The 17,599-nt window shown below is 42.5% G+C and overlaps 1 protein-coding gene and 1 non-coding gene across 3 annotated transcripts in view; both read left to right on the forward strand.

The window, feature by feature from the left end:
- LOC124801961 (scoloptoxin SSD14-like) overlaps positions 1 to 17,599 on the forward strand; it is a 477,660-nt gene that overhangs the window by 396,422 nt on the left and 63,639 nt on the right. For both annotated transcript variants that reach the window (XM_047263112.1, XM_047263111.1), the window contains one exon: positions 13,530 to 13,730. In XM_047263112.1, coding sequence (XP_047119068.1) covers positions 13,530 to 13,730 — 201 coding nt within the window. The remainder of the gene's footprint in view (positions 1 to 13,529; positions 13,731 to 17,599) is intronic.
- Positions 14,700 to 14,772, forward strand: Trnai-aau. Its single transcript has one exon. It is a non-coding gene; the product is annotated as a tRNA-Ile (tRNA).

Here is a 17,599-nt window from a genome sequence, read left to right on the forward strand (position 1 = left end):
CTTATAAGCATTACGCTGAGTGGTACAGACTACATTCCACAAAGACTGATATGAAACTGACACACATGATATCTGCCATGTAATCTTAAATAATGTTACAACAATTAAGAAACAGTCTTACATTAATGGAAAAATAGTTTTATCAATATTGTAATTAAAATTTGGAGATTTGCAAATGTTACACATAACATAAATTGCAGTGTCAAGCAATGGAAAATCCAGGATGGAATGTAACAATACCAGAGAAGGAAAGTTGCTACTCGCCATATAGCGGAGATGCTGAGTCACGACGGACACAACAAAAAGATTCACACAATTATAGCTTTCAGCCATTAAGGCCTTCGTCAGCAGTAGACACACACACACACACACACACACACACACACACACACACAAATGCAACTTGGACACATGTCTGCAGTCTCAGAGAGCTGAAACCACACTGCTGTTCGCAGCTCTCTGAGACTGCAGACAGTTGCTTTTGCGTGTGTGTGTGTGTGTGTGTGTGTGTGTGTGTGTGTGTGTGTGTGTGTGTGTGTGTGTGCTGCTGACAAAGGCCTAATCTTTTTGTTGTGCCTATCACGATTCAGCATCTCTGCTATATGGTGAGTAGCAACTTTCCTTCTCTGGTATTGATAAATTGCAGTGTATTAGACATTATCTAATGCTTTAATAATATTTCTGGGTATTTTATGAGCTTTGCAAGAAAATATACTATATCACTCTTCAGAACAGTATTTTTTACTTATTTACAAATTATTCCAAGCTGGTTCTTCAGTGACCACAAAGACATTTAATAGGCAGCTCACCAAAAGGGGCTGAGCTTTCAGGGCCTCTTGCACCAACTACCATTGACCTCTGTACACCCAAACCTATTTGCAGTGGTGTTGGGTACATTTGACCTGGTGTCTCATTGATTGGAGTAGAATTGTCTTAACTGTCTTCGGTGGTGAGCTCCAGTTCAGACTGAACCGTGCTGACTGCTGAAGACATATCTGAAGATGGCCCAGACAACAATGGGGTACCAACCTGACTTTCACCCACCATATGGTCCAACAACCAGAAGTGATGGTATGGGCTGTCATTTCATTTCACAGCAGAACCACATTGGTTGTCATTTACAGCTCCCTCACAGCACAATGGTATGTTGACAATATTCTACTCCTCGTTTTGTTGCCCTTCATTCCAAGCCATCCTGGGCTTACATTTCAGTAATATAATGCCTGCCCGCGCACAGTAAGAATTTCTATTGCTTGTCTTCATGCTTTCCAAACCCTGTTTTGGCCAGCAAGATCAATGGATCTCTATCCAATCGCGAATATTTGAAGCATTGCCAGCAGGGCCCTCCAAACCGCTTGAGATTTTGATGATCTAATGTGCCAATTGGACAGCATTTGGAGCAATATTCTTCAGGTTGACATCCAATAACTCTATCAGTAAAAAAAATGCCAAGCTGATAACTGCTTGAGTGAAGGACAGAGGTGGACCATCGTGTTATTGACTTACTTGATTTGTGAAGTTCTTTTTTTGTGGATAAACCATCCAATTTTTGGAAATTGTAATCGTTTGTTTGTCTGTACATGTACATCATGCCTACCACCGATTTCCATACCATTTAGATAATTCCTTCTTGGAGTCTCTCTCTCTTTTGCTCTCTCTCACTCTCATTTTTTTTTTTTTTCTCAGGGTGTTTATCAAATGTAAACTGAAATAAAGTTCACACAATGGTAAACATACAAAACTTCGTAGCAGATTAAAACTGTGTACTGGACTGGGACTGGAACTCACAAACTTTGATTTTTGCAGGTAAAGGTAAAGGTCTTGGATTCAAGTCCTGATCCAGCACGCAGTTTTAATCTGCCTGGATGTTGCCCACAAAACCGGAAGGTCTGGGTTCAATTCCCGGTCTGGCAGACTGCTGTAATCTACAGGAAGTTTCATATCAGTGCATATTCCACTGCAGAGTGAATGAATCATTCTGGTAAACATATGAATTCATAATTTAAATGGAACCCATAGTGTGTGAGTAGAATATTCTGCTGTGGTATCAGGTATTCAAACTGATGTGGAATCGGTCACATCAGCAACTGTTATACCACTCTGCAGTGTTACAATCTGGAGCAGTTTAAAATGGAACAATCACATAAAATTAGTTGTAGCAAATACCAAACTGAGATTTATTGGTAGAATATTATGCAAATATAAAGCACATATACAGGAGATAGCTTATAGAATCCCCACTTATCCAATTGTTGAGTGTTACTCTTCAGTCTGGAACCCTTACCATACAAAATTAATAGAAGAAATAGAAAAGACCCAAGAAAGAGTGGACATCATCATACATTCATTTAGTAAATGCGAGAGTTTCATGATGATGCTCACTGAACTCCAGTCAGATTTTCTATGCATTATTCACAAATAGAACATTAAAAAGGAAAATGACAGTGGTGTACAAAATATCCTTAATCACTTGCAATTAGGTGACTTGTATAATAAAGATGTAGATTTACCGACAGAGACTGAGACTACAAAGTACCAATAATAATCAGAATTCATTATAATGGTCATATTGATTCATTATGCTCTATAGAAACCATCATGAAAAATTAAGTCAAGGCTCACTTGAATAAGGTAGTGACACTGCACATAATTGCATTGATAATTAACTATTGTTAAACTGAAATAACTATTTCTGCTTACTGAAGTTAAATATAATGTAGTAAAATTAACAGAAATACTTTGAAAAAAGCTGCTGCTTCGCCAGTTATTTTAAACAGCTGCTATTCATCTTTTATTATAAGGTAATATCAATATTTATAGTATTGTTGAACAATAGTAATCTGTGCACTGTAAAAATAGATTCCAGTTTACAATGTGCTTTGCTGCTGTCCATTATGAATATCCGGGCTGTTATGCCGTGGTCGGTTCATGAATTTTTTCTCAATTCCCAACGTTTCGTCCTCATCTGCGGGAGACATCTTCAAGGGGGTCTGTAACTCAATGGAAGGTCCAACACAACCGCTGGCTCGCTACTTGCAATATCTCCAACACTAATTTTGAATCTTTGTATCTACATAAGGAGATAACTTGAAGAAGTAGTTCATAATATTGACTATTTCAAATTTTTTAATGATTTGTAGACTTTCTCTGTTTCCTCATTATGTATGTTGAAAGCTTGTTAAAGGCTTTCTGTCAGAATGCAGAAGCCCATTCTAAACAGTAATCAAGTGGCAGCCTACTTGGAGATTATTTTTCTGTTTTGCATTTTGGTTCTGTAGATTGCAGTTCAACTGGCCAATTTTTAACATTATCAGTGTCTTCTGTTATACATACACTGAAGGGGCAAAGAAACTGGTATACCTGCATAATATCACGTAGGGTACCCAAGAGCATGCAGAAGTGCTGCAACTGATGTCTGAAGCAGTGCTGAAGGGAACTGATGCCATGAATCCTGCAGGGCTATCCAAAAATCTGTGAGAGTATCGGGGAGTGGAGATCTCTTCAGAATGGCACATTGCACAGCATCCCAGATATGCTCAATAATGATAATGTCTAGGGAGTTTGGTGGCCAGCGGAAGTGTTTAAACTCAAGAGAGAGTTCCTGGAGACACTCTGCAGCAATTATGGATGTGTGGGATGTCGCATTGTCCTAATGGAATTGCCCAAGTCTGTTGGATTGCACACTGGACATGCAGGGTATCAGACAGGATGCTTACATATGTGTCACCTGCCAGAGTCATATCTAGATGTATCAGGGCTCCATATCACTCCAACTGCACATTCCCCACACCATTACAGAGCCTCCATCAGCATGAACATGCAGCGTCCATGGATTCACGAGGTTGTCTCCATACCCGTACATTTCCATACACACGATGCAGTTTTAAATGAGACTCGTCCGACTGGGCAATATGTTTCCAGTTGTCAACAGTCCAATGTTGGTGTTGATGGGCCCAGGCAAGGCATAAAGCTTTATATTGTGCAGTCATCAAGGGTACATGAATAGGCCTTCAGCTCCGAAAGCCCATATCAATGATGTTTTCTTGAATGGTTCACATGCTGACACTTGTTGATGGCCCAGCATTGAAATCTGCAGCAATTTATGGTAGGGTTGCACTTCCATCTCATTGAACAGTTCTTTTCAGTTGTCATTGGTCACTTTCTTTCAGGTTCTTTTTATGACTGCAGTGATGTCATAGAGTTGACATTTTACCAGATTACTGATATTGACAGTGCACTCGTGAAATGGTCATTTGGGAAAATCCCTACTTCATTGCTACCACACAGATGATGGGTCCCATTGCTCATGTGCCAATCATAACACCACTTTCAAGCTCACTTAAATGTTGATTACTTGCCATTGTAGCAGCAGTCAACAATCTGGCAACCGTACCAGACACTTGTTGTCCTATATAGGCGTTGCCGAACGCAGCGTCATATTCTGCCTCTTCACATATCTCTGTATTTGAATATGCATGCCTATACCAGTTTCTTCAATGCTTCAGTGTATAAAGCAACCAAATTCGGCATGGAAACATCAGGCCTCACACGTATCAGTACTGTGAGGTTTATAACCCCCTAACTCCTGTAGGGGCAGAGATACGAGCAAAAACATGTTTGTCCAGCCCCTGATGTGCAGGTTACCCTGCACAACAGACATGTTGTGTGGGGACATTATGGGCCAGCCAAATCAACTTGTTGTGCAGGATAGCCTACAGGTCAGGGGCAAGAAATGGTTTTCCAATTCCCTGACATGTAGCTTGCCCTTCATGACAGTGTGCTGTGTTGGTGTAGTATCAGCCTGCTGTATTGACCTGCTTTGTGTGAGAGGAAATAAATGATTTTTGAGCCCCTGATATGTAGACTGCTGTGTATGACAAGCATGTTGTTGGAGTAGTATCGGTCTGCTTTACTGAACTATATAGCAGGTCCTACACAGGCTGATCAGCTTGATTGGTGACAGGTTGGGATGGATACAGGAGGGAGTGGACAGATTGAGGGGGAGGGGAAATTTTTAGAAAGAGGGGAGGAGGGGGAGATGCATGACTCAGATGGAAGATGTAGAGGGGAGGTGGACAGGCAGAGATGGAAAGAGAGAGGGGTGGTGGGTATAGTCAGAGGCTGGGAGGAGGGAGATATGGTCAGAAAGAATGGATGGAGGAAATGGACAAAAAGAGGGAGAGGAGAAGATGGAGAGATGGAGAGACAGAGAGAATGGGGAGTAGGAGATAGACAGATAGAGGAGGGAGGCTGAGATGGACAGACAGAAAGAGGAGGTGGTGGACACAGAGAGGGGAGGAGGAGTTGTGTCAAATACATGTGCTGAATGCATACATGGGCAAAGCATGGAGGAAATGCTAGCATATCTTTAAATCTACACTCCTGGAAATGGAAAAAAGAACACATTGACACCGGTGTGTCAGACCCACCATACTTGCTCTGGACACTGCGAGAGGGCTGTACAAGCAATGATCACACGCACGGCACAGCGGACACACCAGGAACCGCGGTGTTGGCCGTCGAATGGCGCTAGCTGCGCAGCATTTGTGCACCGCCGCCGTCAGTGTCAGCCAGTTTGCCGTGGCATACGGAGCTCCATCGCAGTCTTTAACACTGGTAGCATGCCGCGACAGCGTGGACGTGAACCGTATGTGCAGTTGATGGACTTTGAGCGAGGGCGTATAGTGGGCATGCGGGAGGCCGGATGGACGTACCGCCGAATTGCTCAACACGTGGGGCGTGAGGTCTCCACAGTACATCGATGTTGTCGCCAGTGGTCGGCGGAAGGTGCACGTGCCCGTCGACCTGGGACCGGACCGCAGCGACGCACGGATGCACGCCAAGACCGTAGGATCCTACGCGGTGCCGTAGGGGACCGCACGGCCACTTCCCAGCAAATTAGGGACACTGTTGCTCCTGGGGTATCGGCGAGGACCATTCGCAACCGTCTCCATGAAGCTGGGCTACGGTCCCGCACACTGTTAGGCCATCTTCCGCTCACGCCCCAACATCGTGCAGCCCGCCTCCAGTGGTGTCGCGACAGGCGTGAATGGAGGGACGAATGGAGACGTGTCTTCTTCAGCGATGAGAGTCGCTTCTGCCTTGGTGCCAATGATGGTCGTATGCGTGTTTGGCGCCGTGCAGGTGAGCGCCACAATCAGGACTGCATACGACCGAGGCACACAGGGCCAACACCCGGCATCATGGTGTGGGGAGCGATCTCCTACACTGGCCGTACACCACTGGTGATCGTCGAGGGGACACTGAATAGTGCACGGTACATCCAAACCGTCATCAAACCCATCGTTCTACCATTCCTAGACCGGCAAGGGAACTTGCTGTTCCAACAGGACAATGCACGTCCGCATGTATCCCGTGCCACCCAACGTGCTCTAGAAGGTGTAAGTCAACTGCCCTGGCCAGCAAGATCTCCGGATCTGTCCCCCATTGAGCATGTTTGGGACTGGATGAAGCGTCGTCTCACGCGGTCTGCACGTCCAGCACGAACGCTGGTCCAACTGAGGCGCCAGGTGGAAATGGCATGGCAAGCAGTTCCTAAGGACTACATCCAGCATCTCTACGATCATCTCCATGGGAGAATAGCAGCCTGTATTGCTGCGAAAGGTGGATATACACTGTACTAGTGCCGACATTGTGCATGCTCTGTTGCCTGTGTCTATGTGCCTGTGGTTCTGTCAGTGTGATCATGTGATGTATCTGACCCCAGGAATGTGTCAATAAAGTTTCCCCTTCCTGGGACAATGAATTCACGGTGTTCTTATTTCAATTTCCAGGAGTGTATATGGAAGTGAGTGTAAGAATTTCAAGATCTTTGAAGACAGTTCTCAAAAACAAAGTTTCCCCTACTTTATACAGTATTGTTGTGAAAGCTGGGTTTCTCCTGGCATATAAAATGAGGATGCAGTCTGGAAACGTCTTTGACAATGTCTAATACTCCCACAGGTGCACACCCCTTCATTTTGAAGGCACAGATGCAATGAGACAGCACTGTGAACAGAAATTTTAAATCTTGGTATATGGGTTACATGCAGAAAGATAACACACACACACCTTAAACAAATAGCACTGCTAGTTACTGATGGGGAATATTAATTACCAAGAGGTGAGCTTATATAGCACTGGCTCTGTCTCTCTTTTGTTTGACCAAGGAGAGAGCAGGAAGGTTGATTGTACATTGGACAGTCCTTTTACAGGAGGTCAGTTCACAGTCATTTGTAGCCTTAGGGGCTGGTAGTAGAAACCAATCAGCTCAGCATGAAGGGATACTTCATATCTTGTTTTATAAAGCCTATGTCTTCTCAGACTTTGAAAGTTAGTTAGTTGATTTAGGCCATCTAGATTCCACTTTCCGCCACAATGGTTATATTGAAAGACAGATGAGATGCATGTTGCATTATCGACCAACCATGAATCAGGTGAGTCATGGAAATAATAGGATAGCACTGAAGTCAACAGCCTCTTAGCGTTACACTGTTAGAATTTCCAACAGGATTGGTTGTATTCATCAGGAACATGATATGAAGTGTCCAGAATGAGATAGTCACTCTACAGCAGAGTGTGCGCTGATATGAAACTTCCTGGCAGATTAAAACTGTGTGCCGGACTGAGACTCGAACTCGGGACCTTTGCCTTTCGCGGGCAAGTGCTCTACCAAGCAGGAGAGCTTCTGTAAAGTTTGGAAGGTAGGAGACGAGGTACTGGCAGAAGTAAATCTGTGAGGACGGGGCATGAGTCGTACTTGGATAGCTCAGTGGTAGAGCACTTGCCCACGAAAGGCAAGGTCCCGAGTTCGAGTCTCGGTCTGGTACACAGTTTTAATCTGCCAGGAAGTTTCATGGTATGAAGTGTGTTTTTCAACCACCAACTAAGATCAGGGCCCTTTTAGGATCTGTAAAGGATGATTTCAGTTCCTTGGGGCATGTTATACATCAGCCAGATCATCAGGTCTGCTGAGGACCAGAGTATTGAGCATAAGTGTCACACATGCTTATGATAGATGAGCTAAAATGCTATTGCAGCACAATGCCTTGGCACTGTCATTCTATCGAGTATATCAACACAGATTCTAGTGTGCACTTCCAGCTCTTGGGATAGTGTGATTAAGGAAATATTTGAGAGTCTGCTTCTACACCTACACCTACATACATACATACAGTTGAAGCTACTGTATGGTTCATGGAGAAGGGTACCTTGTACCACTAGTAGTCATTTCCCTTCCTTTTCTATTCGCAAATAGACTGAGGGAAAAATGACTGTCTGCATGCCTCCACATGAGTCGTAATTTCACTTATCTTCATGGTCGTTATGCAAAATGTGTGTTTGTGGCAGTGGAATCATTCTGCAGTCAGCTTCGAATGCCGGTCCCTCGAAAAGAATGTTGCCCCTCCAGAGATTCCCATTTGAGTTCCCAAAGCATTTCCATAATACTTGCATGTTCTACATACCTACCAGTAACAAATCTACCAGATTGCCTTTGATTTGCTTCAGTGTCTCCCTTCAATCCAGCGGTGGTGGGGATCCCAAACACTAGAGCAGTACTGAAGAATGGGTCACACTCAGGTCCCATAAATAGTCTCCTGTACGGATGAAACATGCTTCCCTAAAATTTTTCCAATAAACTGAAGTCAACCATTTACCTTCCCTATTACAGTCTTTATGTGCTCGGTCCATTTCATGTTGCTTTCAACATATGCCTACATATTTGATCAATGTGACTGTGTCAAGCAGCACAATATTAATGCTACAGTGAACATTACAGGATTGTTTTTTCCTACTCATCTGCATTAACTTACATTTTTCTACATTTAGAGCTAGCTGCCATTAATCATACCAACTAGAAATTTTGTCTAAATCATCTTGTATCCTCCTACACTCACTCGAGGCCAAACCCTCGCAGTACACCACAGCATCATCAGCAAATGCCTACAGGTTACTGCTCATCCTATCTGTCAGATCATTTATGTACACTCCTGGAAATTGAAATAAGAACACCGTGAATTCATTGTCCCAGGAAGGGGAAACTTTATTGACACATTCCTGGGGTCAGATACATGATCACACTGACAGAACCACAGGCACATAGACACAGGCAACAGAGCATGCACAATGTCGGCACTAGTACAGTGTATATCCACCTTTCGCAGCAATGCAGGCTGCTATTCTCCCATGGAGACGATCGTAGAGATGCTGGATGTAGTCCTGTGGAACGGCTTGCCATGCCATTTCCACCTGGCGCCTCAGTTGGACCAGCGTTCGTGCTGGACGTGCAGACCGCGTGAGACGACGCTTCATCCAGTCCCAAACATGCTCAATGGGGGACAGATCCGGAGATTTTGCTGGCCAGGGTAGTTGACGTACACCTTCTAGAGCACGTTGGGTGGCACGGGACACATGCGGACGTGCATTGTCCTGTTGGAACAGCAAGTTCCCTTGCCGGTCTAGGAATGGTAGAACAATGAGTTCGATGATGGTTTGGATGTACCGTGCACTATTCAGTGTCCCCTCGACGATCACCAGTGGTGTACGGCCAGTGTAGGAGATCGCTCCCCACACCATGATGCCGGGTGTTGGCCCTGTGTGCCTCGGTCGTATGCAGTCCTGATTGTGGCGCTCACCTGCACGGCGCCAAACACGCATACGGCCATCATTGGCACCAAGGCAGAAGCGACTCTCATCGCTGAAGACGACACGTCTCCATTCGTCCCTCCATTCACGCCTGTCGCGACACCACTGGAGGCGGGCTGCACGATGTTGGGGCGTGAGCGGAAGACGGCCTAACGGTGTGCGGGACCGTAGCCCAGCTTCATGGAGACGGTTGCGAATGGTCCTCGCCGATACCCCAGGAGCAACAGTGTCCCTAATTTGCTGGGAAGTGGCGGTGCGGTCCCCTACGGCACTGCGTAGGATCCTACGGTCTTGGCGTGCATCCGTGCGTCGCTGCGGTCCGGTCCCAGGTCGATGGCCACGTGCACCTTCCGCCGACCACTGGCGACAACATCGATGTACTGTGGAGACCTCACGCCCCACGTGTTGAGCAATTCGGCGGTACGTCCACCCGGCCTCCCGCGTGCCCACTATACGCCCTCGCTCAAAGTCCATCAACTGCACATACGGTTCACGTCCACACTGTCACGGCATGCTACCAGTGTTAAAGACTGCGATGGAGCTCCGTATGCCACGGCAAACTGGCTGACACTGACGGCGGTGGTGCACAAATGCTGCGCAGCTAGCGCCATTCGACGGCCATCACCGCGGTTCCTGGTGTGTCCGCTGTGCCGTGCGTGTGATCATTGCTTGTACAGCCCTCTCGCAGTGTCCGGAGCAAGTATGGTGGGTCTGACACACCGGTGTCAATGTGTTCTTTTTTCCATTTCCAAGAGTGTATGTAGGGAATAATAGTGGTCCATTCATACTTCCATGGGGCACTTTTGATAATACGCTTGTCTCCAATGAACACTCGCCATCCGGAGTCTAGTCATTAAAAAAGTCTTTGAGCCACTTACATATCTGGGAAACTATTCCATACCCCCATGCCTTTGTTAACAAAGTGCATTGAGGTACTGTGTCAAATGCCTTTCAAAAATCCAGGCATATGGAATCTGCCTGTTGCCCTTCATCCATAGTTCACAGGATGACATATGAAAAAAAGGCATGCTGAATTTCACATGAGCAGTGCTTTCTAAAACCGCGATCATTTGCAGATTGAATTTTTCTGTCTCAAGGAAATTTATTATATTCAAACTGAGAATACATTCATGAATTCTGCAGAAAAATAGTGATAAAGATATTGGTCTGTAATTTCAGGGGTCTGTTCTTTTACCCTTCTTGTGTGCAAGAGTCATCAGCACTTTTTCCAGCCACTCTTTGCAGTGCGTGAGAGACACACAATTGACGCAAGCTAAGTAAGGGGCCAATGCCACAGAATACTCTTTGTAAAAATGAACTAGGGTTTCATCCAGACCTAGGGACTTATTGCCTTTTTTGACTCTTTTAGTTGTCTGTCTGTGCCTGAGATATGTATTACTATGTCCTCTATATGAGAGTCTGTGCAATGGTCAAACGACAGTCTGTTTGTATGATTCTCCTGTGTGAATGATTTTTATGAAAATTTCATTCTGCACACTTTGCTGCAGAATGAAAATTTCATTCTGGCATAAAAATAATTTTTGTTTACATTTTACTTTTTTGTTTGCAGTCCAGAGTGGGTTCTGTAGCCTTATGGAAAGGCATTTAACAAGACACCATAAGCATAAATTAGAAAATTGGGAATACATATGAATTATAAAAAAAATTCTACTGGTTCTTTTCCATTTTATCTGACTGCCTCAACTTGAGGATTGTAGATTCCCTTTACCGGCATGTCCACAGCAGTGTTTATTGTAAACAGGGTTCTGTTCTTATGTTATGTTCCTCTTTCACAAATATCGATGTAGTCATGTAACTATTGAGTTATAAGTAAGAAATAAACTGCAGATAGTTGGTATAGCTGAAGAGGTGTCAGCATTTTTTGAATTAGTAGCTTTCATGCTGATTATATTACTTTAAATGCAGACTCAGTGCACAAAAAACAGTTTCTAGTGGGTTAATAATGGGTAATTATAAATGCAGTTTGTGACAGATGCATTTCCCTTTGTTAATGTATAACTTGGTTTGTTCCACATCCCTTAAGGTATCCTTCATAATGAGATCATAGCCAATGACTAAATGACGAGCTAAAAGATCTTCATTGGACTCACATTTGGGAGAATGACAATTCAAATCCCTGTTAGGCCACCCAGATTTATGTTTTCCACAATTTCCCTAAATCACTTAAGGCAAATACTGGGATCGTTCCTTTGATAAAGGCATGGCTAATTTCCTTCCCCATCTTTCTCTCACGAGCTTGTGCTCCAACTCTAGTGACCTCATTGTCAGCAGGGTGTTAAACTCTAATCTTCCTTTGCAAGACTAAAATCTGAGCTACTCAACTATTTACCTGCTAGTACTTCTATCCTCTCCTATTGTTTTCCACTCATGATTTTCTATTACAACAGCCATTGTTTTCTGTGTTTGATATGATGATTTTGTAACTATGAAGGGCAAACATACCTTTCACTGAGACACAGCAAGGCTTAGTGTGAAAATTAAATGATGTTAGCATGTGTTTGGTATTCAGTTTATATAGTTTATTGATGTAACCTGTGTTGAGTGTGAACTAATTCCTCATCAATAGCCCAGTGGCTGAGGAAGAATTAGTCACCACGGACCAAAACTCTTACATTGAAATGGAGAAAAATATTGTTAATTTCTGTTATTTTTAATGTTATATTTCTCTTGCAGTGTTTCCTGTGATGCTGTTAACTGTCTGTTGTTTTGTACCATTAAGGTTGATGACCAAACACGAAATGGGACAATTTATTTCATATAAATTTTTAGTATAGTAATATATACTACAAAAATACAGTGAATGAAAATTTGTCTATTTGATGACTTGCTCTAACAGCAGGAAAAATATTGCTGTATTTGTTACTTACTGTCTTTTTAAAAACTTCCATTTTTTTATAATCCAAAAAATAGTTAACCTTTAAACTGCGTGAACATAAATAAAACCAACAAACTGCAGGGGTGGATTCCAGACTGGAAAGGGAGGTAAAAAGGTCCTATGAACATGTGTCTAGAAATTGACGGTGTTCATGGAACAACAGCAAATTGTCCCAGAACACAGTACAAAATTGCATCGAATCCACATCACAACAGATGCTCAAACTGGCCTCCATGGTAGCAGTTGTTATGCAGGATACACAGTCTGTACTTCGGCTTACACCATGTTGGCAGGCCACTTACCTGGAGCTTGTACTAGGGTTCATCTCAGTATCCTGTAGAACCCAGACCTCCAAATCTAGTGCACACACAGTCCATCACCTCCATGCATTTCCATGCACGTTCGTGTGTCTTAAAGGATCCATGATCACATAAATGCCCAAAAAGGGCTTGAAATGTTGTGTGATGCGGTAGGTGTCTGAGAGGGTACTTGTTTTGTTATAGGCATGCTGCCTCTCGACAGTTTCCATCTGCTTAGCCATACACAGACACCATCTCAGCTTGTTCCTGATGTGAATACTGCACCATTCTGCTGCTTACAGAATGCTATGTCAATCACACAGCTTGCAACACACTAGGAATACATGTCACATGGTCAGAGAAACTGTCTTTCATCAGCGCCATCTACCATGGCAACAATGCATTTCAGACACGTATTCATAGGACCTTTTTTCCTCCATTTACTGTCAGGAATCTGTCCTGCAGTTTGTTGGTTTTATTAATGTTTACCTTGTATATAGTCATGCACTTATTTTCAATTAAAATTACATTTCCTTAGTCTGGTGTATTACCCTTAGTCTGGCATATTGCTGTAATGAATTAATATTCTTATAAATGGAGGTGTTGTACCTGGTGCTTTGAATCAGGAATAAACAGAAAATAGACATAATATATTCTTGTATAATGAGACAATGAAAATTATTTTGCAGTGAACTTTTGATCAATCCTGAAACTGGAAATGTGTGGCAGCTGGGTGACATTCTGAAACGACCTACTTTAGGTGAAACATTAATACAAATTGCTGAATATGGTATAGATATTTTCTATAATGGCTCGCTTGGTGAGGACTTTATTCAGGATGTCAAAGATCTTGGAGGAGTCATGACAATGGATGACCTAAGGGATTATGAGTATGTTCATGTATGCAATTCAGTTTAAGTTAGAGAAATAATATTACCCTTCTGTCATAAGTGGAGGTTTCCCTGAATCTTCTTAAACATAAGTGTTGCTAATAGCTCTGGCAATCATGTAACCATAAAAATAATTGTATTAAGGACACTGTTCTTCTCATTTTACAGCTTTTTCTCATGTCTTGCTTTACGTTTGACGTGACACAAATACACTTTAAAAATGCATTTTGTATTTATAATGATCTGTTAATGCAGTTATCATTGTGTGTGCATGTGTGTGTGTGTGTGTGTGTGTGTGTGTGTGTGTGTGTGTGTGTGTGTGTGTGTGTGTGTGTGTGTGTAGTACCTGGTCTTTCAGACATGTCCAAAAGAACAGATGCCATTTCGATCTGGCAGCCATTATGAATTAAGACACAAAGGAATGACAGTCATTGGCTGTGACAGGGCATTGATTGAAATCAATGGGGAAAGTAGAAAATTTAAACTGGACCAGTGTCTCCTGCATTCTAGGCAGGTGCTCTGACCACTAGGCCATCCAGTCACGGTGGTCATTACAACTGCGTGGACTACCCCAGCATGCCACCCATTAGACTCAAGTTCTCAACTTGTCCGCACACTACTAACGTAGTGCCCCTTGGCCAATATCCTCATTACTCATGCCATTTTGCCAATTCCCATAAGGGTTCGAGCCTGATGTGCATTGCACTGAAGAGGTCACTGGCTGTCGCACCTTATATATATATGTATGGTACCTGATCTTTTGGATATATATAATTAAGGCAAGGTAGCCAATAATCTCCTCAGTGCAGATGCACACCAGGCTTGAGCTCTTACAGGAATTGATGAAATGCCATGAGTAATGAGGATCAAGGGCAAGGGGGGCTACAGTAGTAGCATGTAAATAAGCAGAGAATTCTGATCTGACGGGAGGCATGCTAGGGTAGTCCATGCAATTGCAATGACCCCTGAGTCCAGGTGGCTTAGTGGTCAGAACATCTGCCTAATAAGCAGGAGACCCAGGTTCAAATCCTGGTCCAGCACAAATTCTCAATTTTCCCCACTGATTTCAATCAATGCCCACTCACAGCCAATGCCTGTCATTCCTTTGTGTCTTAGTTATCATTGTTTCTTGGAGAGCCCTTTTGATATAGGTTAGTGGAACGCAGTTGTGCTCAGGGTATTAAGGAAAAATTCAGTATGATAAGTAAATTCCTCATAAATATCTGCATCATTAACGCTGGATAACATTTATTCACGCTTAGACAATAAGGCTGCTTACTCATTGTGGTTGATCTCATCAAAGTCAATCCATGATCATACTGCAGTTTGTTATGGATTTCATCTTTCATTGCCTTGCAAGGTGGAACAAAAAAGCAAGTAGAGGCTTACACTAAAATCCTCTTTTATTATGGATTGGCAGCAAATATTTGGTTAAAACTGAGTCATATGCTTTCTGATGACTTACAGACCTCAGCAGGAGCAGTAATTTGTCCTCATTCTTACATTCTGTAATTTCATGTGCAAATTACAGATGGCCCATTGTGCTATACCAGTCTGTCAATTTTTATTCACCATATCTGAAACAGCTTCATCTCTTGTACATAATTACAGATATATGTAGTTATTCTTAATTACAGGCATACATAATTACTGAAATTTAGTCATGGATTTTGAATTTTAACTTCACAAGTTCACACTCTGTACATAAAAAAATTAGGTAACATTGTAATATGAGTTTGTAGCTATACAATTTTCTTTGAAATAATTTCCAGTCATGGACCAATCTGAGGATAGTAATTTATTACAGATTTTAGAGAGCTAACTCTGGTAGGTGGACTGCTTTCACCAGCCTGTGTCTTGGAACACCAGTTTTCATTTGGCATTTAGGGCTGTGCTGATGGATGTGTCTTCTTATGTGCAGTTCTTTTACATTTAGTTTAAGTATAATAATGAGACATATTTGTAAATCCATTTGATAGCTGAGTGTTTTAAAGGGCCTGCTCCAGGGCCCAAGGAGGTGCTTCTGGCCCTAGTTCGAGTCCATCGTGCAGGTTGATGATGGGAGACCAGTGTGCCAGACAGCCTGAATGTAGCTATTAGGCAGTTTTCCATGTCCCAACTCAGATACAAGATGTGCAAAAAGTTTGTAAAATGATGTGACATTTGACTGTCCGATTATACTAGATGCAGAAAGGAGAAGGAAATGGATTCCTACCCAAGGGGGCTGGCAGTAGCTTTAAAATGCCTTTGGGAGTGATGGTGACCCCATGTAATAATAGCGTAGATAAAGGTATGGTTTTTTTTCTAAGAAACCGGAATATACTGTACAAATCCTAACCCAGTGTTGGTTGGATAAACGGCAAAAGAAAGGAAGGAAGGAATGAGAGATACATGTACAGAAGTCCAACTGTGAGTATCTTAAGTTTTCTTGTATGAGTTAAAATCCTAGGTCAAAATCACAAAAAATATCTTTATTCTTAGCTAGTTTCAGATCTCATGGGCCATCTTCAGACCTAAAATACAGAAAATGTATAAAAGATTTGAACAATGACAAAATATATTTAATAATTGAAGTTCCATTATACAGGGTGAGTCACTAACTATTGCCATCTATAATAACTCTGAAAGTATGATAGGAGCTGAAAAGTTTGTGGGACAAAAGTTGCTTGGGACAATGGGGGCCATAATATGACATTGGTTTCTTGTTGCTAGGTGGGATCGCCTTTTTTTTAAGAAGATGGGATGCTATAGTTTGATACTTATTTTCTGACAGTGGCTATCAAGATGAATCCAATGATGTGTAAAAGTAAGGTCTTTGAAAGTCAACAAAGGTACAAAGGTGATATGAACATCCATTTACAGAAGGTGTTCGAACTGATGACCATTGGTATCTATGCAGTGCTGCAATCTTCTTCTTATGTATTGAGTGGTATTCCTTATCACATTGACACTTATCGAAGCACATGCTCTGACAATTCTCTCACGCATATCTTTAGGCATAGTTGGAATGTCTTTATAAACAATGTCTTTTATGAATCCCCCCACCCCAAAAAAATCCAAAGGCGTCTCAAGTGTGGTGAATGAGCTGGCCACGACACATCTCCTCCGCATCCAATCCAAAGATCTGGGAATTGTCTCTGCAACTCATATCTAACCGTCAGCGAAAAATGTGCCAGACACCCATTGTGTTGATACTGCATTCTGTTCCTTGTTCCTAAAGGTATTTCTTCCAATAACAGACCTAATATTTCGTGCAGGAATATGCTGTACTTCCTACCATTAAAATTCCTTTGATGAAATAGGGGCCTATAATTCTGTCCTCCAGAATCGTACACCATACATTAACCGACCATGGTTTTTGGCATGCAGATTGCTGCAGCCAACATGGATTTTCAGTTGTCCAATAATGCATGTTATGCAAATTAACATTTCTATGCTTTGTGAATGTAGCCTCATAAGTAAATAAAATGAAATTAATAAATGTGTTGTCCCTCTGAATCTGAAGTTCAGCCCATCGGCAGAATTCAGTGCAATGCATACAATCTGTACCGGTTAATTCTTGGTGGAGACTGATAGGGTAAGGATGATATTTACGGTGATGCAGAACATGAACAACATTACTTTGGCTTGTGCTCGATTCCCTTGGGATTTGACGTGAACTAACATAAGGATCTCAAACCACAGTGGCAAGAGTACCAATTTCTGTTTCCACATTAGTAACTTTCTGTTGTGGATTGGCAAGACAGCCAACCCACTATAAGGATTAGATTAGATTAGATTAATACTAGTTCCATGGATCAGGAATACGATATTTCGTAATGATGTGGAACGAGTCGAATTTTCCAATACATGACATAATTAGGTTAGTT

The sequence above is a fragment of the Schistocerca piceifrons genome, chromosome 1, assembly GCF_021461385.2.
Source record: "Schistocerca piceifrons isolate TAMUIC-IGC-003096 chromosome 1, iqSchPice1.1, whole genome shotgun sequence".
Taxonomy (NCBI): Eukaryota; Metazoa; Arthropoda; class Insecta; order Orthoptera; family Acrididae; genus Schistocerca; species Schistocerca piceifrons.